Genomic DNA, 24,750 nt, shown 5'->3' on the forward strand with positions numbered 1-24,750 from the left:
CCCCTCTGCGTGGGGACCCAGCGTGGGGTGGCCTGGCCACTTCGTCAGCCCCATCCCCCCAGCGCTCGGTGGCTGAGCTCCTGCTGAGGCCAGACAAACTCATTGCTGGGATAACGGTGCTGGGCTGGGCCCCCCTCCCACTGCCCCCCCCGCCCTGGAAATCCCCTGGGGGCGGCGCTGGGGGAAGCCCTGGCAGCCCCTGCCCCGAGCAGGGGCACAGGCACCCACAGCTCCACGGCCACCCACAGCCCTCCGGCCACCCGGGGCTCACGTGGGGCTGCCCCTTCCCCGCAGTCCCCCGGGCTCGGAGCGGGTGCCCTTCTTGGGGGCTGCAGCCCGAGCGCCCGCCTGCCCTGGGGCTGCAGCCGGGGCTCTCTCCCCCCCCAGATCCCCTCTTGCAGTGCAGGGGGGTCCCACACCCCCCGGAGCGCATCCCTGCCAGCACCCTGTGATGGCCCCGGGACCTGCTGCCTCCCCGCAGCCGGCCGGAGAGGAGAAGCCAGCGGGGACAACCGAGAAGGGGGACTAACCCCCCATCGATGGCAGGGGGCAACTGGCCGGGGCTACCGGAGAGCAGCCCAGCACCCAGGGCCTGCACCCGTCCCTCGTCCCCCCGCCGCACACACCGCTGCCCAGGAAGCTCCCGGTGAGCCCCGGCCATGTAGGCGCAGCCCAGGGCTCCGCCGACGGCCACCGTCAACATGCAGCAGGGCTACGCGGCCGTCCTCTGTGAGTACAGGTTGGGGATTGGGGGGTGGGGGGGGATGGCCTCGGGGGTCACCCTAGGGGGTGTCCCCCAGGGCGGGGGGGCTGACACCGCTCGCTTTCGGCTGCCCAGGTGTCCTGGCTGTGCTGGGGCTGGAGGCTGCTGCGCCGGGCGAATGCGAGCTCACCCGCCTGCTCCAGGACAAGCTGCAGTATGAGATGCGCCTGCAGTACATGGTAACCCCTCCGTTTTGGGGGGGGGGGGGGTGGGATGGGGGGGGACACGTGGCATTGCAGAGCCCAGGTTTGCTCCAGGGGAGGGACATGGGAGGGCAGCACCCACCGCCTCTGCAGTGACCAGGTGCTGGGGGGTGGGTTTTTTTTATCGGGGGCAACGTGTGCCAAATGGCACCCAGAGCTGCTTCTGCTGGTGCGTCTTTGGGGGCCGACCACGTCAAAGGGCTTTTCCACCGGGTCCCCGGTGTCACGCTGAGGCTGGCAGGGCTGTCCCCGTCGCTTCGCTGACAGCCCCTGTGCTCTTCTCCTCCTTTCCAGAAACACTACTTCCCCATCAACTACATGGTCCAGGTCCAGTACGAAGAGGTGCTGAGGCCATCCAACATTACCCGCCTGGTAAGACGGCGGCAGGGGACGGCCCCGTGATGGGGACGCTCTGGGGACCTGCAGCGGCTGCGTGGGTCTCACCCGGGGCACCCTCTCGCCCGCAGCGCAACGGGACGGTATCGGAGGCGGCACTGCGGTACCTCTGGTTCCATGTCAGCTCCCAGGCGGTGCTGCGGATCCGCGAGGTGCTGCCGGAGAAGCATCCGTCCTGGAAGTACACCCAGGAGCTGTGCCAGCTCTTCGACGCCCTGGGCAAGGAGTACAGCAAGTACCGGCAGGTGGGGAGACCCCGGGGCCCCCCTGGCACCCCAGCCCGGCCGCACGCTCGCACGCAGCCTTGCACACCCCTCGCAGGGGTGCTGCGCGCACACGCAGCATGCAAGCACCCGGTGCCTGCGCACGCAGACACACGTGTTGCATGCTCACATGGCACACGCACCGATGTGGGGGTGCACAGGCGGTACACGCACACACGTGGCACACAGACGTGCTGTGAGGACACGCACCCACGGGCATGAACACTGCGGGGGGGGGGGGGCGCAGCACGGGTGGGCACAGCCCCCTTGCGTGTGGGTCTTGTGGGAGGGCTGGCATAGGCAGGCTGCTGGGGGGCAGAGGTTGGCATCTGGGGTGCGGGGCCGTGGGGCAGCGCCGGGGGATGCTCCACATCTGGCATTGGTGGTTCAGTGGTAGAATTCTCGCCTGCCACGCGGGAGGCCCGGGTTCGATTCCCGGCCAATGCAGCATGACTTTTTCTTGCTTGCAACCCCCTTTGGGGGGCTGGCAGGGCTGGGGGAGAGCGGGGAATGGGACTGTCACCACCACCGTCATGGGATGGCACTGCCACAGCCGGAGGGGGGGATCCTGCAGAAGGTGACCCCCAAATTCATCCCTGTTTTCCTGGTGGCAGTACCTTGCTGCAGAGGTAGCAGAGGTCCTGCCTCTCCTCCCAAGCCTCTGCCGCCTTGGTGGAGCTGCTGCACGCCGGAGGCAGCTGCATTTGGGTGCTGGGTGGGGGTGGTCTGTCACAGCTGGATCTCCAGGGTGAACCCAAAGTGTGGCTGGGTTGTCCTGTGCCCTAGGGCAGGTTCTTTAGCCCCTCCGAGGAGAGAGCAAGCTTTGCTCAGTCGTGTCATCAGCGTGTTAACTCTGAAGACTAATGACAACTGCCCCTCACTAGAGGTGATATCTGAGGCAGCAGGGAGAGGTGCTGCCATGGCTGGATCCTGGGCATCAGAGCTGTCTGTTGGGGTTCCCTCTGTGGGGGGGGGTGTGTGTTTCCCAGCCGTCAGTGCCCATCCCTGCTGGTCCCACTCCCTTGGGTTTGGGGCCGTGTGGCAGTGCTGTGGGGTGCCCCACATCTGGCATTGGTGGTTCAGTGGTAGAATTCTCGCCTGCCACGCGGGAGGCCCGGGTTCGATTCCCGGCCAATGCAGCAGCTGCAGCTTTTTGCACCCCTGTGTCCCTGGGGGGGCCTTGGGGGGCTGCCAGGGTGCCGGGGGGGGGGGAGGCCCAGAGGCTCCCTTGGTCACCACTGTCCCTGTGGCCCCTGTGTGGGTGCTTAGGCTCTGAGGGTGGCAGCACCAGCTCTGGCTTGGTGGCATTGTGGGGGCAGTGGGAGGAGCTGGTTTGGTGACAGGGAGCATGGGTGGCAGGGAGGGGTGCTGGGTCGGTGGCAGTGAGGGTCCATGGCTTGGTGGAGGTGAGGAGCCATGGCTTGGTAGGGTGACGGTCTCTTGCTCGGTGGCAGTGAGGGACACTGGCTCAGGAGCAGTGGGGGGTGCTGGCCCCTGTCAGGGGTGCCCAGGCCATGGAGTCGTGGGGCAGCTGTGGGCAGCTCCACATCTGGCATGGGTGGCTCAGTGGGACGATTTTTGTGCCCCCTCTTCCCTCCCCAAGAGCCCAGGTTTGGTTCCCGGCCAATGCAGCCCTGATGTCCTGCCCTTCGCCTCAGCAGCCCCCAGCCCCTCTACCTGACTTGGGCTCCGTGCGGCCACGGGCTGCTTGGGACTGGGAGGTGCTGCTGCACCCTGGGGGCAGCTGTCTTTGGGTGCTGAGTGGGGGTGGTCTGTCACAGCTGAATCTCCAGGGTGAACCCCAAGTGTGGCTGGGTTGTCCTGTGCCCTGGGGCAGGTTCTTTAGGCCCTCCGAGGAGAGAGCAAGCTTTGCGCAGTCGTGTCATCAGAGTGTTAACTCTGAAGGCTAATGACAACTGCCCCTCACTAGAGGTGATGTCTGAGGCAGCAGGGAGAGGCGCTGCCATGGCTGGATCCTGGGCATCAGAGCTATCTGTCGGGGTTCCCTCTGTGGGGGGTGTGTGTGTTTCCCAGCCGTCAGTGCCCGTCCCTACTGGTCCCACTCCCTTGGGTTTGGGGCCGTGTGGCAGTGCTGTGGGGTGCCCCACATCTGGCATTGGTGGTTCAGTGGTAGAATTCTCGCCTGCCACGCGGGAGGCCCGGGTTCGATTCCCGGCCAATGCAGCAGCTGCAATTTTGCATCTCTGTGTCCCTTGGGGGCTGCCGAGGGGAGCCCAGAGGTTCTGTTCTCCCTTGGGCACCCCCAGCACCTGCACGGCCCCTCCAGGGTAGCATCGCTGCCTGGGCAGAGCAGAGCCAGCACCCCTTGGACACATCCAGGGGGCTTGGTGGCAGTGAGGGTCCCTGGCTCAGGGGCGGTGATTGTCCGTGGCTTGGTGGGGGTGAGGGCCCCTGGCCCAGGGCAATGGGGTTGCCTTGGAGCTGGGAGGTGCTGCTGCACCCCAGGGGCAGCTGCATTTGGGTGCTGGGTGGGGGTGGTCTGTCACAGCTGGATCTCCAGGGTGAACCCCAAGTGTGGCTGGGTTGTCCTGTGCCCTGGGGCAGGTTCTTTAGCCCCTCCGAGGAGAGAGCAAGCTTTGCGCAGTCGTGTCATCAGAGTGTTAACTCTGAAGGCTAATGACAACTGCCCCTCACTAGAGGTGATGTCTGAGGCAGCAGGGAGAGGCGCTGCCATGGCTGGATCCTGGGCATCAGAGCTATCTGTCGGGGTTCCCTCTGTGGGGGGTGTGTGTGTTTCCCAGCCGTCAGTGCCCATCCCTGCTGCTCGCACTCCCCTGGGTTTGGGGCCGTGTGGCGGTGCCGTGGGGTGCCCCACATCTGGCATTGGTGGTTCAGTGGTAGAATTCTCGCCTGCCACGCGGGAGGCCCGGGTTCGATTCCCGGCCAATGCAGCAGCTGCAGTTTTTGCACCCCTGTGTCCCTGGGGGGGCCTTGGGGGGCTGCCAGGGTGCCCGGAGGGATTGGGCACCCCCCGGGCACCACTGTCCCTGTGGCCCCTGCGTGGATGTACAGCCCCCCCGGGGCGGCATTGTTGGTGGGGCAGAGCCAGTGCCTGCTGGGGGCTGCGGCAGGGAGCTGCAGGGGGGCTTGGTGGCAGTGAGGGGGACTGGCTCAGGGGCATTGGAAGACACTGGGTTGGTGGCACTGAGCATCCCTGCCTCGGTGGCAGAGAGGGGCCCTGGCTCAAGGGCCAGTGAGTGTCCGTGGCTCGATGACAGTGAGGGTCCCTGGTTTGGTGGCAATGACAGTCCCTGGCTCGGTGGCAGTAAGTCACCCTGGCTCAGGGGCAGTCAGTCTGTCCCCGGCTTAGTGGCAATGAGGGTCTCTGGCTCGGTGGCAGTGAGGGGCCCAGGGCAATGGGGGCTGCTTGGGGCTGGGGGGTGCCGCCACAGCCCAGAAGCAGCTGTGTTTGGGTGCTGGGTGGGGGTGGTCTGTCACAGCTGGGTCTCCAGGGTGAACCCCAAGTGTGGCTGGGTTGTCCTGTGCCGTGGGGCAGGTTCTTTAGCCCCTCCGAGGAGAGAGCAAGCTTTGCTCAGTCGTGTCGTCCGAGTGTTAACTCTGAAGGCTAATGACAACTGCCCCTCACTAGAGGTGATGTCTGAGGCAGCAGGAAGAGGTGCTGCCGTGGCTGGATCCTGGGCATCAGAGCTACCTGTTAGGGTTCCCTCTCTGTGGGGGGGTGTTTCCCCAGCCACCAGTGCCCATCCCTGCTGTTCCCACTCCCCTGTGTTTGGGGCCGTGTGGCGGTGCCGTGGGGTGCCCCACATCTGGCATTGGTGGTTCAGTGGTAGAATTCTCGCCTGCCACGCGGGAGGCCCGGGTTCGATTCCCGGCCAATGCAGCAGCTGCAATTTTTGCACCCTGGTGTCCCTGGGGGGGGCCCCTTGGTGACACCCCGGTGACCTGTCCCTGCAGACAGACGTGGAGGCGGTGGTGGCCGACCTGGTGAAGCTGGTCCACAGCGGGGGTGCTGAGAGCCGGAGGAAGGCCGTGCGCCCCAAGGCGCTGCTGGACAACTGCCTCAAGGTCATGCGGATGCTCTACGGGGCACCCTGTGAGTGGGGACCGGGGAGGGGGCCTTGGGCCTTGGGGAACAGAGGTGCCACACGTGGGGGTCCTGTCCCACACGGTGATGCCTGTCCCTTCTGCCCAGGTCGGTGGGAGTCCACCTAATGCTGCAGAAGACCCCTTGCTCGATGCCTTCTCCTTGCCCTGGAGTCTGGGATGCTGCCTCTGCTCTGCCCCCCCCCAGCAGAGCCCCTTGGAGGGGGTCCCTAAGGAAGGTGCAAAGGGGGGGACAAATGCCACCCCCTCCAGGACCCTGGGACTGTGCACGGCCATGGAGTCGGCCCCATCCGAAATGCCAGGCACCTTCTGCACGAGTGTGGGCTGGGGGGGGGGGGGGGCTCGGCTGCAGCCCCCCACGGGCAGGCAGCTGCCGGCTGCAAGGGGGGGGGGGACGCGCTGCCCTGCCCTGCCCGCAGCGGGGGCGAGGGCATCGCCCAGTTCCTCTCGGTTTGTATCTTTTCCTCAGCTTTCATTAAACACCAGTTAATTCTCTAGCGTTGCAGCTCAGCTTCCAACCGGGTTCCGGGAGCCTCCAACCTTACCCGAAATAAAGGACCAGCAGAGAGAACCCCAGCTGCCTCCGCTGCCTCCTCTTTTGGGGTGTCAGTCCCCTCCTTTGGCTTTGCGGGGCGATATTCTTCCCGATATAGGGACCCCCTGAGCCACCGCCTGCTGAGCCGCCTCCATCAGCCCCGGCTGCTTCCCCGGCAAGAAAACATCTGGATTTGTTTGTTGTGCTTGGCGGCGCGGTGCAGGCAACGCGCCGGAGGGGCTGGGGGCTGGCCGGCTGCCTCCCCCCTTCCCGGCTTAGTTAATTACCTTAATCAGCTGTTAGAGCCCTTAATTGGTGTATTCCTGGCTGCGGGCTGCTTAGGCTTACAAATTTATGAGAGCGTGCAGGTGAGGCTGTGGGCACTGCAGCATGAGCGGATGCAATGTCTTCCTCCTCCTCCTCTTCCTCCTCCTCCTCCTCCTTCCCCCCCTTCACGCCTAGCGATGGTTCATGTTTATATAAAGCCCACGCAGAGCTCATATAAAGCCCACCAACTATGATCTGCCGCTTGATAAAGGGCTTTAATTCGAGGGACCCCCTTGCCCATCCCTGCTGGCTTTAACAAGTAACCCCCGGGTGGTCCGGGGACCCACCTGGGGCTGCCCGAGCCCCCGGGGCTGAGCTCCCACCTCCCGCTCCCTCACGTCAAGCATGGGAAACGGTCCTCCGTGCTCTTCCACCGTGGGAAAACCGAAGCTGCCCCAGCAAAATGACCCCGGCCGGGCTTCCCAGAGCATCCCTACGGCAAACGGCTGGGCTCGAGGCTTGCCAAAGCCCTGCGTTTCCAGCCCAAGTGCCCACTTGAGATGTTGTGACGTTTTTTTCCGGTCCTTCTTTTGAGGGATGGCTTCAAAAATATCAGCTGAGAGCCGCCACGGAAATGCACTCACGCAATGGGGAATCGGAGCCTGTTTGCAGTAGCTCGTGATGTACGGTGAGGTGGGATGGAGGGAGGAGGGTCAGCCCAGGGTGAGGTGCTGAGGTCCCAAAAGACATCCCTAGGGACGTGCTAGGGCTTGGGAGATGCTCCTGCTGTGAAACCCCCAGCTGCTGGAAAAGGAAGAGCCTTTGCTCGCCTTGAACCAGCAGAAAAAAAAGCCCGTCAGTGTCCTCGGGGCGGGCACGGAAAGGTCGACTGGTTTTGGGGGAGCCAGGCTCGGCAGCGCAAGAGCTGGGCTCCGGTAAGGATACCCCATGCCTCCGGTTTCGGAGCTGTCTGGGATGCCCCCAGGCCACCAACCAGCGTGGTTTATGGCCATAGAGCTGGGCCGTATCCAGATCTGCCCCTCGGGCAGCGTTCCCTCGGGCCCCTTCAGCCCCAGGGGACGCCCCAGCGGATCCTGGCACCGGGATGCAGGAACCACGCTTGAAGCATCCATCCCCTCTGCTGCCCCGGCCCAACTCAGCATCCCGGGGTGGGGGGCAGTGACCCCACCTCTCACCCCACAAGCCGGGGGTCCCTGCCCTCACCCCACAGATCCAGAACGAACCTAGTAATGGCAATTAATTAACTTTACTGAGCTAGTGGTCTCACCAGGGCAGGCTCTGCCCTCTCCAGTCCCAGAAGGTGCCGTTGCTGGTGGCCGAGAGCCGGGCCAGCAGCCGCAGGACACCCTGCACGCTCTCCTCCTCCGTCACTGGGCCCTGCCAGACTCAAGGGCACGGGGAAAAAAAAAATGAGCCAAAACTCTCTCCTGGCACCCCCAGCCCCAGCCGGCGGTGGGCTGGGATGCCAGCTCCAGCCGGGGCAGGTTGGGAGAGGCTGGAGGTGCTCTAGCAGCCAAGGGATGTGGCTTTGCACAAAATAATCGTCCCTAATTTGGGTGCTGTAAGGATGGAGGGTAATTTTATGGTTCCTAATAAAAAAGTGACTTGTTTGCCCCCCGCAGGCAGGCCAGCACGGGGGTAAGCCCTGTCCGGCTATGCTGCAAGAGGCTGCTCGTCTCCTGCCTCCCCTTAGCACAGTCAGAGGAGAAGCCAAATTTGGGGTGACTGTGGTCCCGGGTTGCGTGGGGTGCTGAGGAGGCAGCCCTCCCGCCGGAGCCGAGCGCAGGGCCAGGGTGCCCTCTGCTGACACGCGATTGGGATGGGAAATGAAATAAAAAATAGGGAGGAAACTGGATCATTTTGGGGGAGAGCCCGGACCTGGCCCTTTGCTGCGGTGGCACAGCTCCCCTGGGACCGAGGGGCTGCACAAGGGTGGGTGCCCCCGGGAAGGGATGTCCCTGGGAAGGGATGTCCCTGGGAAGGGATGCCCGTGGGATGGGATGTCCCCAGGAAGGGATGCCCCTGGGAAGGGATGCCCGTGGGATGGGATGTCCCCGGGAAGGGATGCCCCTGGGAAGGGATACCCCAGGAAGACCTGCCCGTGGGACTTTGCCATGCCAGGGTGGCCGTGCACCTCCCGTCACTCACCGTCCCCCGTCCCAAGGGAGGTGTCACACAGCCGGGGTCCACGGACACGCAGAGGATCCCGCTGCCCCCGTACTCCAGGGCCAGGCACTTGGTGAGCATGTTCAGAGCAGCCTGGGGGGCACAACCACCACCGTCACGGGGTGGCACAGCCACGGCCGGCGGTGCGGGGATCCCGCAGGAGGTGACCCCCCCCAAATTCCTCCCCGTTCTCCCGGCAGCGGTACCTTGCTGCAGCGGTAGCAGACATCCTGCCTCTCCTCCCAAGCCTCCGCCGCCTCGATGGAGCCCAGGATGCTGGAGATGTTGACGATGGCGGCTCTGCTGCAGCTCATCCCACGCTGCCCTTCAGCCTCGGCTGCCTCCTTCAGCAGGGGCAGGAATGCCTGTGGGGGACGGGCATCACCATCCTCTTCCTCCCCGCTCCCAGCATTTGGAGCAGGGGGGTGCCTGTGGACTCACCTGGCTTGTCTGCAGGGGCCCGATGGTGTTGGTGGTGTAGACGAGGGTCATGTTCTCCGCTGTCTCGGTGGCCAGCGTGCTGTGGCGTGTGGTGCCAGCGTTGTTGATCAGGAGGTTGAGGCCGGCGCTTCCCACCTTCTCCTGCACCTTCCCGACCGCCGCCTTGATGCTGTTGGGATCTGTCACGTCTGCAAGGGGACAGGAGGGCTTGGGGACGAGGTGGTGGCCATGTCCCGGGCAAGATGCTGTAGGATGTGGTGGGAGCCAGCTCCCGACCACCAAGCATCCTCCTGGTCCCGGCAGTGACCTGGTTAGGCTGAGCCAAACCGAGGGACCCGCCTGCTTGGGTGGCATTACCTGGAGCCACCCACGGGTGCCATTAAATCCCGAGAGGCTTTGTCCCCTTCCCGCTCTGGCACCTACCTAGAGGCAGGACCACGACGTTGGGGCAGCCCAAAGCCACCTCGTTGATAGCCTACGCAGAGAAAGGAGGGGGGGGGGTGTCAGGTGTGGGGGGGTTCGCCGGGAGGGTGGCCCTGCGCCACAGCCGGCAGGTTTCGACAAGCCCCGGTGGGAGAGACTCGGGGCGAGTCGCTGCTTCTCGGCACCCAGCTGAGCCCAGCCGCTTCAAAGCCCCCGGCAGCGATGCCCCTGGCGTGGGGGTTAACAGCAAACCCCCCCCGGCACCCCCCGCCATGCACTTATCTATGCCAAGAGGAGAAAAAAAATTAAATATATATAAATATATGTATTTTTCCATGCCATTCATGGTGCAGGATGCTGACGCTCAGCCTCCCCAAAGCCGGGTGGGGACGGTGGCACCCCCAGGCTCTGCGTTTCCCAGCCCGTCCCGGAGCTGACCCCCCCGTCCCTGCCCCGGCACCCTCCCTACCTTCCCCTGGGGGTCCAGACAAGCGGCGAAGAGGTGCCGGGGGGGGCTGGGCTGCTCCAGCAAGCCCTTCAGCAGCCCCAGGCCCAGCCCTCCGTCGCAGCCGGTCAGCAGGACGCTGCCCGTGCCGAGCCCCTCCATCCCCACCGCTCGCCGCAGCCGGTTGTGCCGCCCTGGCAAGGTTTGGCAATCATCGACCTCGATAATTTGGGAGGAGGCGGCGCGGGTGCTGCCGGGATGGGTGGAGGTGGTAGGGGGGGGGCACCGCCTGCACCCCCTCTCCTGGAGGGGATGGGGCAGGGGGATGCTCTTCTGCATCCCAGGGGTCACCCATCACCTTGACCGTGGGGATGTCTCACCCTCCCTGTACCCCACAGCACCCACCTCCCCCAGCCATCGGCACCCCAAAGGGGTGATGGGACCTTCCCACCTGTCCCCCATTATTGGGGTGACCCCCAGGGTACCAGCACATCCATAGGACAGCAGGCGAGGTTATTAATTACAGTACAACCTTTATTAATACTGGAATCTTCACAGTGCATTCGTTACTTGTAGCAGTGACTATGGAAATCGGGGGGGGGGGGGGGAGCAGGTGGGAAAGAGGGGAATTACCACCAAAAAAAAAAATAAAATAAAAATAAAATTAAAAGAAAAGAGGGAATGAAAGAAAGAGAAATAAATCTGGCGGAGGGATGGGGAGTGGGGAAGCGGCGGCAGAGGCGGGAGCACGGAGGGGAAATAAATTAAAAAAAAAAAAAAGGACCAAGTTAACAACAGCACCAGAAAAGTTACTTCAGTCGAAAGACAGGTCGGTTTTTTTTTCTTTTCCAAGTAATTTTTGTTTTCTGTACAAAATAAGAGAGACACCACGCCCCCACCCCCCCCACCCCCCCCAAACCCAAACATTTGTCACTTGGCATCAGCGGTTCGGGGCAGGAGAAGGGGTGGGGGGGGGAACTAAATCGTTATTCCTAAGGGGGAGGGAAAAGGGGGGCTGCGATGCGACAGACAGCGGGGTGGCGGGGGGGGGGCTATGTACAGCGGGGGGGGGCCGGGGGGGTTGTGCTTTCCTCCAGCCGCCGGCAGAAATCAGCTGCTTTGCTTTGGGGGGGGGGGTCCTGGGTGAAACCCCCCATCCCCGGATCCCCCCCCCCCCGAGCAGGACCCTGCGCAGGGTCTGCGGGTGCTGAGGGAGAGGGAGGGGGTTTGGGGGGGGCTGGGAGGGGTCCCCAGTGATCCCCAGGGAGGGCAAAGAGAAGGCTTGGCATCCTCAGTCCTGGTGTCCCCCCAAGTTGGAGGGGGCTGTACTGCCTGTCCCCCCGCTGTCCCCTGCCCTCTCCCACATGCCCCCCCCCCCCCCCCCCGCCACCCCGCAGCCCCCTCCCCGCCGCTTCTGACCCCCGAAATGGGGCTGAGCCGTGCTGGCCCCAAGCAGGCAGCCGGGGGGGACGGGGACAGGGCCCCCCCCCCGCTCCTGGTGCTGCTCCTGCTGTGGCCCCCGCTGGCACCGTCCCCTCCTGCCGGGGCTGGGGACACCCGCCTGCGCCTGGGGAGGGAGACGGGGAGAGAAAACACAGAGAGAAGAGGCAAAGAGAGAGGAAAAAAGGAAAAGAGAAAGAAAGGAAAAGAGAGGGAAAAAGGAAAAGAGAAAGAAAGGAAAAGAGAGGGAAAAAGGAAAAGAGAAAGAAAGGAAAAGAGAGGGAAAAAGGAAAAGAGAAAGGAAAAGAGAGGAAAAAAGGAAAAGAGGAAAGAGGGAAAAAGAGGGAAAAAGAGGAAAAAAGAAAGGAGGAGAAAAAAGAGGAAAAGAAGAGGAAAAAGAAGAGAGGAAAAGAGAAGGAAAAGAAGAAAGAGGGAAAAAATAGAAGAAAATAGAAGAAAAAGAGGAAAAGAAGAGGAAAAGAAGAGAAAAAGAAGAGAAGAAAAAGGAGAAAAAGAGAATAAGAAGAGGAAAAGAGCAAGAGAAGAGAAGAAAGAGACAAATAAGTGAAGAATAAGAGAAAAGGAGAAAGAGGAAAAAAAGAAAAAAGAAAAAAGAAAGAAAAAAGAAAAAAGAAAAAGAGAAAAGGAGAAAAAGAGGAGAAAAAGAGCCAAAGAGAGAACAAGTGAAGGAAAGATGTAACAAAAGGAAAGGGTCGGGAGGGGAGGGAAGGAGGAGACAGAGGAGCAGAAAGCGGGGGGCAGCGAGGGAGGGGCACGGGCAGTGGGTGCCGGCGGGTGGGGGGGCTCCCGGGGAGGCGCAGCGGGTGCCCCCCGGGGGGGTCCATCAGCCGTGGTGGGCACGTCCCCGCTGGCCAGGGCGTCATCACGATATCCGCGGGGCCGACCTGTCGTTGGTGACGGTCCTGCGCAGGCGCACCCCGCGCCGGATGGCCACCAGCATGTCTTCGGCCGGGGGGTCCATGGAGGCTGCCGGGGGGGGCGCGGGGGTCTCCTCGCCGGGGCCGGACCCCGTGAGGGCGGTGGGGAAGGGGAACTGGCCTTCCCCCAGGGCGTGGGCGCCGGCCACCAGCTCGCCGATCTTCTCCACCAAGCTGTGCCGGTTGGCGGCCAACTGTTGGTCCTCCTCTTCCTCGGCGGAGAGGTGCTGGCCGGCCCCAGGGTAGACGGAGATCTCCATGGCGCCGCCGCCCCAGGCGGTGTTGGGAAGGCTCAGCCGCTTGGGCGAAGCTTTGGTAAAATCCAGGGGGTTCGGCGAGGCATCGTCGGCGTAGAAGACGCACTCTTCGCTGCCCACCCGCGTGGGGCCGGCGTAGCCGGGGGAGTCGGGCACCGTGGGGGTCTTCACGGGGACGATGGGGGGTCGGATGGGGATGGGGCCGGCGTTGGAGAGGGTACGGCGAACTGAGGGCTTGGTGGAGGGCGTGCGGCGGATGGTGGCCACCCCTGGGGTGGTGCTGGCTGGTAGGTTGGTGCCGGTGGGCAGCCCGGCAGTGGAGGCGGGACGCTTGGTCTGGATCATCCGCCGGTAGTTCTGGGCGATGTTGCTGTTGCGCGGGATGGTGGAGGACTTGTCGAAGTCACTCTGGGGGTCGCACTCCACGTCGCCGTTCACCGAGTAGCAGTCATAGTCAGAGCCTGGGGAGGGGGCAGCACGGTCAGCGCGGCTGGGTGGGCGGTGGGCGGCCCAGCTGGCACTGCCGAGCCCAACCACCACCTTCACAATGCAATCGCAGCCAGCCCTAACCAACGCCGTTGCAGCACAACCACAACCAAACTCAACCACCTCCATTGCAACACAATCCCAACTGGCCCCAACCATTGCTGGCACAACATGCTCACCATCAAGCCCAACCATCGCCATCAGAAGGCAACCACAATCAAACCCAACCATCACCATCGGAAGGCAACCACAATCAAACACAACCATCACCATCGGAAGGCAACCACAATCACCCCAACCATCACATTGAGATCACAACCAAACCCAACTGTCACCATCGCAAAGTGATCGCAACCAGCCCCAGCCATGACCATCACAACTGGCCTCAACCATCACCACCGCACAGTCGTAGTCAAACCCAGCCATCACCATCACAACCACCCCAACCACCACCGTCACAACGTGATCACAGCCAAACTCCACCATCACGTGCTCAACAACCGGCTCAGCCAACACGATCACAGCAAAACACGACTGTCCCCGTGGTTACTTGATCTCCAGCCGCCACCTCCGCTGCTATCACCCACCATCTGCCACCGTCTCCGCCTGTACCCAACCGCTGCGCACAAACACGTCACCGCAAACCATCACCAACCACACTCCACACGGTGCTACCTGTTATTGCACTGCTCGGCACAACCGTAGCCATCAGGACCCAACTAACACCCAATTAACCAGGAAACCTTGTGGTTACCGCATGGCACGACGCTTGTGCCGCACACCGAACCACCAACACACACAATCATTAAATCTTCACCCCACCAGCCCCCATGTGACGTGACCCCAGCCTGATGCTACTGACACCCAACACATGCAGAGCTGCCCCAGGACCACCAAAGCCTCTGCCATCCCCTTCCCCTCTCTGGGTGCGATTTTGGGTGGTCTCAGGTGCTCCTCGCTGCCGCGGGCCAGGTACCTTGGGAAGGGATGGTGTCCTCGGAGCAGGAGGGGGTGGTGGTCTGCGTGCTGTAGCCGCTGGAGTACTGCAGCGAGTCCCGGCTGCTCTTCTGGTGCTCCAGGCTCAGCCCCCGGGTCAAGACCATGGCCAGGTCGCTGGCGGCGGGGGACACCTCCTCCCCGTGCTGCGGGGGCAGAGGGGGCACCGTCAGCATGCTGGTTCCTCTCTTGGGAACCCCCAAAAGCCCACCACCTCTGTGCTCTCCCCGCTGGAGCCGGTACCTTGGCGGCAATCGTAGCCGGTGACATCCGGGGCCTGGGAGCATCCTCGCCGCTGATGCCCGGGTACCCGCCGGCGGGCGAGCCCATCTCGGCTTCCCGCAGGTGCTCCACGCGGTCCTTGCGCCGCTGCAGGGTGGGGACCACCGGCTGGTCGTAGGGGCTGGCCTTGGACCAGTCCTGCAATGGGCAAGGCACGGGGTGACGCCGGGGACACCCGGACCAGGAGCCGAAAGCGGGGCAGGCACCAACGTCCCCCCTCCCCGAGCCACAGGTGCTGCCCAGGACGCTCTGCCCCATGGCAGGGGCAGGATGGGGGGATCTGGGGGGTGAACCCCATGAGGTGTGGGGGGACCCACGTGTGAAATGCAACCCTGGTGAGATGGGGGACAGCACCGGAGAGGGGAGGAGAGGAAAAGGAGGGTGCTGCTGCTGAAGGCTTCAACTTTCCACCACCTGCCCGTGCCCCGGCGGCGGAGCAAGAACTAACCGAGGTGGGGGAGCTGCACTCGCTAACCGACTGGCAGGTTTCGGAGGCCTCCGAGGACGCCGAGCTGGAGGACTTCTGCCGTGCCGCGAGGCCAAGCCGGGAGCCAGAGGGGGAGAGAAGAGGCGGTTAGCAAGCACAGCCATGGCGCTGGGGTAGAGCAGCATCCGCAGCTTCCCCGGCTGACCCAGGCCCCCGGCCCACGGCAGCAGATGCAGGAAGGCGAACAGGATCCAACCCGGCAGCGGGGGCTGCAGAGCCGGGGAGGTGCCGGCCGGGTGAAGCCGGGATGCTCAGCCCAACCCTTCCCGCTGCTCACCCCAAGCCCTGCGGAACCAACGGTCATTTTGGGGAGCGGGGACAGTCCCCACAGCCACGGCGTTGGGATCCTCGAGGGCTCTCGCCACCGCGAGTAGCGCCGGGTTTGCAATGCCGGGTTAGCGTGGGCATGGCAAGCCGGTGCTGGCAGTGCCAGGCAGCCCGGCGGCACAGCCAGCACGAGGGATCAGCAGCTCCCGGGGGGTGCCGAGGGGTCTCGGAGCATCCTTGGCACCGGGGAGGATGCAGGGCGAAGGGGAAGCTTTGCTCCACGCTGTCTGGTGGGGAACTGGCACAAACTGGGTGTTACGGGGCTGGGGCAATTGGGAAATACCCTGTTCCCCCGGCACGGGAGGCGGATACCTGTGCCCCATCCCTGGGGGGGTCACAGATGGGGCTTCTCTGCACCGTGGCCCGTGCCGCCCCTGAACAGGGCTGGCATCCCCCAATATTCCCAATATTTATCTCCTGTGATGCCAACACAGCTGGAAACACGCCTGGAGGTGGATCCCATCACCTCCGCACCGGACCCTTGTGTTGCACCCAGCAGCACCCACCCATTCTACAGAAGGGGAAACTGAGGCACGGAAGGGGTGGGCCGGCGGCGCTGACCCCCTCCGTACCTGGCTGGTGATATCCGAGGGCATGGGGGAAGGCGGTTTGGAGTACGCGGCGTCCTGGGAGATGAAGCCGGAGTCGTGGGAGGAGACGCTGGAGAGGCGGGTGGCGGCGGCGGGGAGCTGCGCCAGGCTGCGGTAGCGATAGGTGGAACTGGGTGAGCAGGTCTGAGCCCCGCCGGGCCACGCCATGCCACCCTTGGCACTGCTAACGCTGCTGGGGGGGGCGCCGGGGTGGGGGACGGGGACACGCCGGTGGGGAGGACAAAGGAAGGAAAAGAGAGTTTAAGACGGAGGTTCGGAGGCGGCGGGGTCCCCAGGGAGCAAGCCCAGCACCCTGCCCCACACCCCAGCCTGGGGAAACTGAGGCACACGGTCCTCCCTGGGTGTCCCTTCCCCTTCTGGGGTTCCCCCAGTGGCAGGGGACAGGCTGGGGAACATGGCAAAGGTGACATGTTTGCCCCCAGACCCCCCCCCTGCACAGCTCACATCGTCCCCAAAACCCAGAGGACGGGGCACGTGCCAGGCACCCGTCCTGCCCCATAGGTCCACCAGCCCTGACCCCGCACCCATCCCAGTGTGCCAAGACCAGTTCCTCCATGTTACTGGGGACCAGCTGGCCATATGGACACGTGGAGGTGGACGTGCACCTCATGAGCATCCCCAAGGACCGTAAGCATCATTAGCCCCCTGGGGTTAACGAAGGGGGCTGGATTTCCCGGCAGTGGTTAGGCATGGAGCCCACCCCACCATACCTGCACATGCTGGACTTGCGGGAGCTGGAGCTGCTGGGTGAGGATGGGGGGGTCTGGTAGGACCAGCTGTAGTCAGAACCCTTCAGGTCCTTGATCACCTGCGGGAAGGATGGGGTTTAAGCCCCCCAAAGATGCTCCCCCTCCTCCTCTGCCCCCCCCCCCCAGGTCCCCGTCCCCCCCCGCCCCGCTGACCTGCTCGCTGGCGGGGGGCAGCTTGTGGGGCTCGGCGGTGAGCACCACCAGGTCCTCGATGATGCCCTGCAGGTGGGTGATCTCTCCCAGCATGGTGAGCTCCCCGTTCTGCGGCCAGACAAGGGGAAGCATCAGCACCCATCGGGTGGCAGCAACCCTGCCCCCCCCCCCCCAACCCGTACCCCCTCCCAGCCCCCGGCGCTCACCACCACGGGCTGCAGGAAGGTGATGAAGGTGCAGAAGCGACCCCGCTCCTCGATGAGGGCTTTGCGGACCGCCTGCTTCTCCGTCTCCTCCAGCAGCAGGTACATGTCGTTGACGTCCTGCAGCGCATTGTCCAGCTGGGGCTGCAGGTCCCCCTTCCCTGCGAGATGGGGTACCATCAGTGCCGGGCTCCCCTGACACCCCCCCCCACCCCCCCTAAATCTGCTGGGGGTCCCATGGCCAAGCCAAGGCCACCCCCCGACTCCAGCTGGGAGACATCACCCCATCCAGTGGGTGCCATGGGCCCCCCCCCGTGCCTGTATGCCAGGAGGGTCCGGGAGCACCCTCACCCCACGGCAGCCCTGGGGAGGGGGCTCCTCTGTCACCCCTGGCACTTGGGATCCGGGGGCCTGCCGGGGTGCCACCGCCGTGGGGCTGGCATCGCCCGGGATGTGGGGTAGAAGCTAAGCTAAGCTAAAAGCAGGGGCGGGGGGGGACGGCGCAGGGAGCGGAAGGATGGACAGACGGACGGAGGCAGCCCTGGCCCCGGGGAGATGGGGAGGGGGAGCAGATGAGGAAGCAGAGGGGGGGCCGGGGGGGGGGGGGCCCAGCAGTTCACTTACCAAGCAGCTCTACAGGAAGGATGTGGAGGGGAGGGAAGAGAGAAGGAGACAGAGAAAACGTGTGAAAAGAGGCCGAGGGCCGGGGCGCGTGCCCCCGCCTCCCCGCCAACCCCCCCCCCGGGCCATGCCGGCACCCTCCTTTCTGCAGGGGGGCAGCGGGACACCCCCCCCCCCCGGTGTGTGTGTCCCCCCCCTCCCCAGTTGGCAGCCAGGGTGCCGCATCCAGGATGCCCGCCCCAGCCAGGGGTGCCGCGGAGGGGCTGGTGGGGGTACCCCCCCCACCCTCCAGGAGACCGCTCCCCCCCCTCTCACCTTTGCGAGCCTTTTTCTGGAGCTTGAGGGTGTCGGAGGATTTTTTCTTGATCTCGTGGCGGGCTCGCTTGTATTCTGGGGGCACAGAAGTGTTGTCAGAGTGGACCCCCCCCACCCCAACCGGCGCAGCCCCCCCAGCACGGATCCGGCCCGGCCCCCCCGTACCTTTCGCGTGGTCCTTGTCCAGCTGGTTGGCAGTTTTCTTCCAGTCCTCAATCCTGTCCTGCAAAGGGTTTATCAGGCTCTCCATGAGGGCGCTGGAGCAGGGAGAGAGAGAGGCAGAGAGCGTGGGAGAGCGCCGGAGCCAGGGCAGGGGGGGAGCCGTGCCCCCCACCCCGGGGCTCAGCCAACATCCAGCATCTCCTTCTTCAGAGAGGGAGGGCTGAGCCCGGCCAGCTCGTGTCACTGATGCCCTGGGCATGCTTACTTGGTGAACTGCCGGAGCTTGGCCTCGATGCTGCGGTGCCGCATGCACATGCGGGTCAGCGCGGAGCCGATGTCCCTCGTGGCACCTGGGGGGGAGCGAAACGCTGCTGAGGGGCAGGGGACACCCCCACACCAGTCCCAGCCCAGCCTGTATACTGGGACCAGGCTGGCTTGTGGTGGGGACGACCAGCATTGGGATGTGCTGGGCTTTGGGGACACTTTGGGTCGGGGGTGGCTCGCTTTTTCCCCTGATAAATCCACTAAATAAATAAATCAACATCCACTAATAAATAAAGCACTAAATATCCCTTCCTGCAGCTTCAAAATGAAAACCTGCTCCCAGTTTTTCCCAGTTTGTCTCAAATCCAGCACTGGGGCAGGGTCAGGGAAGGGGGCGGGGGGTGAGGTACCGTGCAGCCAGCCAGGCACGGACCGAGAAACTGGCCGGCCGGGAACAAATGGCTCTGGGACCGGCTTCCCTCCCCAGCTCCATGCCAGGCAGCCAGCTGTGTCCCTCACTTCCAGGCACGATCCCAAGCGTATAAAAAGGGAGTCAGAGCTCTCTGGGGGGATATTGGCCAGCAACAGAAAGCAGGAGCATCCCTTTTTGGTGACTCTGCTGTTAACTCTGAAGCCTAAGGATGGCCACATGGTGGCAGTGCTGCTGGCAAATACCAGGAAAAGCAGCAATCCAAAATCCCTGGATGCAGGCTAGGGAGTGATATTCTGCCTTTCTCTCCCAAAAAAGCCTCCAGAGACATCTCCCACCCTTTGCAGGAGTTTTGGGCACCCCCCAGCGGTGCGGAAATGGGGGAGCCCATGGGCTGAGGGCCTTCTCCTCCTGCACCGGGGTATTCTCCTAATCCTGCTCCTAATGCTTTTATCCCGGCTCCTGCTGTTCCTAATCCGATTCCCCTGTGCGCTCATGCACCTCGTGCGAGGCCGCCAGCCGGCCCCCACCCAGTACCCTGCCTCAGTTTCCCCACGCTGCCGCTCTGCCTCCCACTCCCCCCAAAAAAGCAGAGATGTCCAGGGGTGTCCCCAAGATGCCACCGCCTGGCGCAGGGTGGCCCGTGGTGCCGATTCCAGTGGTGCCAGTCACCAGCTGTCCCCAGCATCCCCCCCCTATGTCCCCCCCCTCGCTTTTGGTGCCCGGGCTGGAGGGGAGCTGGGGGAGCCCTAATCCCCCCGGTGCAGTGGGCCAGTGGGTTTGGAGGCAAAGCTGATCCCAGCTCAAGCTGCTGCCTCCTCCTCCTCCTCCTCCTCCTCCTCCTCCTTCTCCTTCTCCTCCCCACGCAGCTCCAGATGGCCTGGATGCCGCCAGTCTGCAAACCAGCCCGGGACCATCTGCTTGGCAGAAGCCGAGCGGTGGGAAGCGGCTCCTTGCCGCCAGTGGGCACCCGGAGAGAGTCCAGGGGTCCGGCCCCCCCATAGCAGCATGGGGGGGGCCCCCACCTGCAGCCTCAGCTCTTCACGTTGCCTCCAGGGTGGGGGTTCATCCCCGGAGCAGTCGAGCGTGGGCTCCTGCATCTCCCTCCATCTAATCCCCCTTCCCCGGAGCCCCCCGAAGCAGCCAGGACCCCCCCAGGCACCTCCCAGGTGGGTGCAGGGGACAAGGGGCACCGGGAGGGCGGCTCAGCCCCGGATCTGGATGCATCCCGGCGGGCAGAGATGGGTGTGGAGGACCACAGCGTGGGGCTGAGCCACCCCGAATCTCCCCGCAAGCAAACTAGCTCCACCAGAAGATGCTGGCTAAGCACCCATGGGTGGTGAGGAGCAGCATCCACATGGGTGCCCACCCCACCCGCTCCCCAGCCTCAGCTGCACCCCCTCTTTCCAACCCTGCTTCCCAGGGGATGCTCCACCTTGGGGTGGGGACAGGTTGGACATGTCTCCATGGATGGTGGAGCTGCTGCTTGAAGCCCACCCCAGTCGCGTGAGCGGGGGACACCCCACAGGGGACACTTGCCACCCGTCCCCCTGCCCGGCCAAGCCCGGGGACACCCACCCCTGGGTGGGGAGGACCCTACCTCGGGTGTTGGTGGCCATGTCGGCCACTTTCTGGAAGGCATCCAGGAAGGCAACTGCGGCCAGCACCGTGGTCCTGGGGCGGAGAGAGCGAGGGGGGAGCTCAGCGGGCGCTGGGCACCCCGGGATGTGCCTGCGGGGAGGCGGAGGGGGGGGGGTCCCCGTCCCCACCCCGGCCACTCACCTGAGCTGGGAGTGCAGCTTGGTGGCCTTCGAGTTGAAATCTTCCCAGATGGGGTAGGAGCTCTGCAAGGAGGGAAGGGGAGAGTGAGAGCCGGAGCCCCTCGCCCCCCCTGCACCCCCTCCCCAGGCAGGGCAAATCCCCCCTTCACCATTACGGAGGGACGGGGGCAGCTCGGTGGCCGTGCCCGGCGAGGCCCGGCTTCTCTGATGGCTGATAAAGGCTGAGCGCAACCCCGTTTTCCCTCCTGGGTTTTTCCCTTTCCAGTCTGGCCACGCAACCTCGTAGACCATGGAGACCTCAGGATTTTGGGTGATCTCTTCCTCTTCCTCAAAGGGCTCAAGGCAGCTCATGGGTTTGGAAATTTGAGGGGAGGAAAGGAGCTGGTGCACAGGCAAGCTTTGAGACCCCGGCCAGCAGCCGAGCAGAGCCCTCCAGCGCCCGTGGCCACCCCCAAAGCAGCGATGGCCAAAACCATCATCATGGAGGGCTCCAGCCCCACAGCAGGTAGCCCCAGTCCCCGGCTCCCCCGAGCCCACAAGGACCGACGGGGCAGGAGGGGAGGTCTGGGGTCCCCCCAGCCCTGAATGGGGCAGTTGTGTGGGGACAGGGACAGGTCACAGGTGCCGGGGAGGCCACCCCAGTGCCGTCCTGGTGAGGCTACCCCGGTGCCATCCTGGCCAGGCCATCCTGATGCCATCCCAGCAAGACCGGTCCCAGTGCCCTTGTGGCAAGGCTGTCCCAGGGCTGTCCCAGTGCCACCGTCCCAACGAGGCCATCCCAGGGCTGTCCCGGTGCCACTGTCCCAATGAGGCCATCTCAGTGCTGTCCCAGTGAGGCCAGTCCCAGCGGTGTCTCGGAGATGCCAGTCCCAGTAAGACCATCCTGGTGCCATCCGAGCGAGGCCAGTCCCAGCAATGCCAGCTCCAGTGCCATCCCAGCAAGGCCAGTCCTGGTGTCATCCCAGCAAGGCTAATCCTGGTGCTACCATACGGCGAGGCCATCCCAGTGCCACCGTGCCAGCAAGGCCAGTCAGCGTTGTCCTGGTGAGGTTAATCCTGGTGCCATCTTGGCGAGGCCATCCCAGTGCCAGCCTAGCACGGCCAGTCCCGGTGCCACCATCCCAGTGAGGCTATCCAGGTGCCACCATCCCGGCGAGGCCATCCTGGTGCCATCCCAGCAAGGCTGGTCGCAGTGCCACCATCCCAGCAAAGCCATTCCAGCGAGGCCAGTCCTGGTGCCACCATCCCGGCGAGGCCATGCTGGTGCTGCCATCCCAGCGAGGCCAGTCCTGGTGCTGTTGTCCTGGCGAGGCCATCCTGGTGCCACCATTTGATGGCAGTGCCAGGGGCTTGCAAACTCCCCTAGGGTGGCCACCAGGCTGGCACATGGGCACCGGAGCCAGCTTTGCAGGACATGGGTCACTGCACATCCCCGTGAGCCCAGCTTGGTGGCAACCTCTGGGGACAGAGTTTGCACCGAGGGGGCACGGGACCAGCTCAGCGTTGTTTTTTGGGGACCATGAAAGCCCCAATTTCCTCGCGAGCCAGCAAAGAAGGGGTTTGGGGACACCACTTCATGTGCCACTTGTGGCAGCGCCCTGGCTCAGGGCCGTGAGTCCCCAGGGACTGCCATCGCCGGCGGGCAGGGCCACCATCCCAGGGCCACCCGCGGCAGGGCGAGCGGAGGCTCCCCCCAAATGAGGGGACAGGTCATGATGCCCCCAGCCCCCCACGGTGCCGGGTGGGAGGAGGATGGGGACGAGGACAACGGGGACAAGGACATGCCAAGGTCACCCAGGGACGCCGAGCACGCTGGAAGAGAGGCAACAGGAATGAAGCCAGCTCGGGGACGTCGCCAGCTCGGGGACTGCCACTGGGCTTCGCTGCCCGAGTCCTCCCCAATGCAGGCCGAGGGGTGCTGAAAAAGCCACCCGCCACCAAAATAAGGTCCCTTTGCCCCCATGTCCAGCGCAGGGGTCCCCGGCCGTGGGACCCTAAGCACATCGCTGCCATTCAACCCCGTCAGCTCTTTAGGCAGGGGATTATTTTTCCCTGTCCCCCAGCGCCTGCGCCAGGACACCCACGTGGCTGGGAGATGGGGACGGGGACGGGGACGATGCACCCGTAGGGCCACCAGCACTGGGTCGGGGCTGTGCAGGATGCGAGCCGAGCGTGGTGGAGCTTTTTTCTTCTTTTTTATTATTTTTTTTCTCATTTTTCCCACCTACAAACAGCATGAAAATGAATCCAGCCTAGTTTCCTTGGGCACGCCGGCGCACAACGCCACGGTGAGGGGCTCCCGGCCCAACCACGTCCCGATGGGGCCGGGCACATCGTTGCGGGGCCGTGCCGGCACCAGCCGGGGAGATGACGGCTCCGGGCTGGCTCATCCCCTCCGCAGCCTCAGTGGGGAGAATGGGGAAACTGAGGCACGGGCTGCCCCCACCTCCACCCTGGGGGCGTGGGGCTCAGCGGGGCTGCCAGGAGGGGGGGGGGGCTGGAGTGAAGGCATTTGGGGGGGGGCTGATCACCCCCGCACCCTTCCCTGCCAGCCCTGGCCCCCACCGCCTTGGGGCTGGCGCCTGGAAAGAGCCGGGATTTTTTTCCCTCTAGGGCTTTTCTCCTAGCCCCGAGCCAGAGTCCGGCCCCGCGGAGCCACCGCCACCCCTCGAAGGGGTTAATCTCCTTCTCAGCAAGGCTTTTATTTTTTTTTTTATCCCCCCCCCCCCCCTGCTTTGGCAATGACAGCATTGTCTGGACTGGGCTGCAGCAAGAAGAGAGGAAGAGGAGGAGGAGGAAGAGAGCTTTTGCCTCCCAAAAACGACTGGGGCTAAACCCCAACGCTGGAACCGGCAGCGGAAATTTCGTCCCCCCCCCCCCAAGATGAAAAAACCTGGCTGGTCCCTGCCTCCCCCGCTCAGCCCCCGGGGGCAAAAATGCCCCCCAGCATTTTTTATTTATTTTTTAAAAAAATTAAAACAAACAAACAAAAAAAAAAGGTGTTTTTTTTTTTTAAACACAGCCCCATCCTGCTCCCAGGGAGGGTGGAGGCGATGTCCCCTCCCCGGGCTTGGGAAATGGGATGGAGGAGCCGGGGGACCTTTTTGTTCCATTGGTGCAAACCCAAGCGGGTCCGGCAGAAATCCAAGCTGGGGAGCGGAGGCTGGCGGGGGCAACGCGATGCCCGAAATGGGTGGCGATGCCCGATGCGGGGCCAGCGGTACCTGACGTGGGGCAACGATGCCGGGTCTGTCATACCCGCCATGGGGCTCCGGTACCCTGGTGACGGATACAGGGCTGATACGGGGCTGCAATACCCAGCATGGGGTCCGATGCCCAATGTGGGGCCCCGACGCCCAGTATGGGGTTGATGTGGGGTTCCGGCACCCAGTGCCAAGCTCCGACACCCGATGTGGGGCCCCGATGCCCAACGTGGGGCTCTGATACCCGATGATGGATACGGGGCTGATATGGGGCTGCGATACCCAGCATGGGGCTCCGATACCCGGTGATGGATACAGGGCTGATGTGGGGCTGCGATACTCAGCGTGAGGTCCGATGCCCAACGCGGGGCCCCGGTACCCAGTATGGGGCTGATGTGGGGTTCTGGCACCCAGTGCCAGGCTCCGACACCCGATGTGGGGGCCCGACACCCGACGCGGGGCTCCGATACCCCAACATAGGGCTGTGACACCCAGCTTGGGGCTGGACAGCAGAGCCCCGATACCCGCCGCGGGGCCCGATCCCGGCCGGTCCGTACCCGCAGCGCCGGCAGTGGCGGAGCGGGGGCTGCCCGGGGTGGCGGGGGTGGGTGGGTGGGTGGGTGTGCGGGGGGAGCGCTGTCACGGCAGCGGAACGGAGGGTGGGGGGGTGGTGGTGGTGAGGGGGGGTCCCTACCTTCATGTCGTTGATGATGGCTTGGAAGAGGCCGCCGAGGGCTCCGCACTCCTTCTCCGCCGTCTCCATCGCGGCGCTGCGGCAGCCCGGGGCGGGCGGCGCCGCCGGGGGAGGCCGCGGCGGCGGGCCAGGCTCAGCGGCGGCGGGGGGCGGGCGGCGCCCGGGCGGCGGCGGCGGCGGCGGCGGCGGCGGCGGGGCGGCGGAGCGGCGGGGGGGGGCCGGGCGGGGCGCGGCGCGGTACATCGCCCCCTTCCCCGGGGGCTGAGCGGACCCGCCGCCCCCCTGGGCCGCCCCCCTTGGCGGCGGCGGCGGCGGCGGCGGAGCGGGGCGCGGAACGGAGCG

General features: G+C 64.5%; 3 protein-coding genes and 5 non-coding genes across 8 annotated transcripts; 6 read left to right on the top strand and 2 right to left on the bottom strand.

Annotated features, from left to right (window-relative positions):
• Nucleotides 1-372: 372 nt before the first annotated feature.
• Nucleotides 373-6,035, top strand: IL34 (interleukin 34). The gene is made up of 6 exons (XM_050904143.1): nucleotides 373-729; nucleotides 839-942; nucleotides 1,261-1,338; nucleotides 1,434-1,607; nucleotides 5,562-5,700; nucleotides 5,800-6,035. The coding sequence occupies exons 1-6, from the start codon at nucleotides 702-704 to the stop codon at nucleotides 5,817-5,819; spliced, it is 543 nt and encodes a 180-aa protein (XP_050760100.1). The 5' UTR covers nucleotides 373-701; the 3' UTR covers nucleotides 5,820-6,035.
• On the top strand, nucleotides 2,002-2,072 carry TRNAG-GCC (transfer RNA glycine (anticodon GCC)). Its single transcript has one exon. It is a non-coding gene; the product is annotated as a tRNA-Gly (tRNA).
• TRNAG-GCC (transfer RNA glycine (anticodon GCC)) lies at nucleotides 2,694-2,764 on the top strand. Its single transcript has one exon. It is a non-coding gene; the product is annotated as a tRNA-Gly (tRNA).
• Nucleotides 3,739-3,809, top strand: TRNAG-GCC (transfer RNA glycine (anticodon GCC)). Its single transcript has one exon. It is a non-coding gene; the product is annotated as a tRNA-Gly (tRNA).
• TRNAG-GCC (transfer RNA glycine (anticodon GCC)) lies at nucleotides 4,467-4,537 on the top strand. Its single transcript has one exon. It is a non-coding gene; the product is annotated as a tRNA-Gly (tRNA).
• TRNAG-GCC (transfer RNA glycine (anticodon GCC)) lies at nucleotides 5,417-5,487 on the top strand. Its single transcript has one exon. It is a non-coding gene; the product is annotated as a tRNA-Gly (tRNA).
• Nucleotides 6,036-7,797: 1,762 nt separating the features above from the next.
• On the bottom strand, nucleotides 7,798-10,171 carry LOC127021191 (C-factor-like). Its single transcript, XM_050904154.1, has 6 exons — nucleotides 10,034-10,171; nucleotides 9,565-9,616; nucleotides 9,142-9,329; nucleotides 8,907-9,065; nucleotides 8,683-8,793; nucleotides 7,798-7,911 (listed from the first exon to the last, which is right to left on the bottom strand). Exons 1-6 carry the CDS (start codon nucleotides 10,169-10,171, stop codon nucleotides 7,798-7,800), a joined length of 762 nt encoding a protein of 253 aa, XP_050760111.1.
• Nucleotides 10,172-11,500: 1,329 nt separating this feature from the next.
• On the bottom strand, nucleotides 11,501-24,477 carry MTSS2 (MTSS I-BAR domain containing 2). Its single transcript, XM_050904153.1, has 15 exons — nucleotides 24,409-24,477; nucleotides 20,513-20,574; nucleotides 20,331-20,404; nucleotides 18,302-18,386; nucleotides 18,040-18,131; nucleotides 17,875-17,949; nucleotides 17,563-17,571; nucleotides 16,942-17,099; nucleotides 16,736-16,843; nucleotides 16,544-16,641; nucleotides 15,795-16,014; nucleotides 14,857-14,931; nucleotides 14,370-14,546; nucleotides 14,107-14,272; nucleotides 11,501-13,105 (listed from the first exon to the last, which is right to left on the bottom strand). Exons 1-15 carry the CDS (start codon nucleotides 24,475-24,477, stop codon nucleotides 12,333-12,335), a joined length of 2,241 nt encoding a protein of 746 aa, XP_050760110.1. The 3' UTR covers nucleotides 11,501-12,332.
• Between the last annotated feature and the right edge of the window lie 273 nt (nucleotides 24,478-24,750).

This window comes from Gymnogyps californianus, chromosome 12 (assembly GCF_018139145.2).
Source record: "Gymnogyps californianus isolate 813 chromosome 12, ASM1813914v2, whole genome shotgun sequence".
NCBI lineage: Eukaryota > Metazoa > Chordata > Aves > Accipitriformes > Cathartidae > Gymnogyps > Gymnogyps californianus.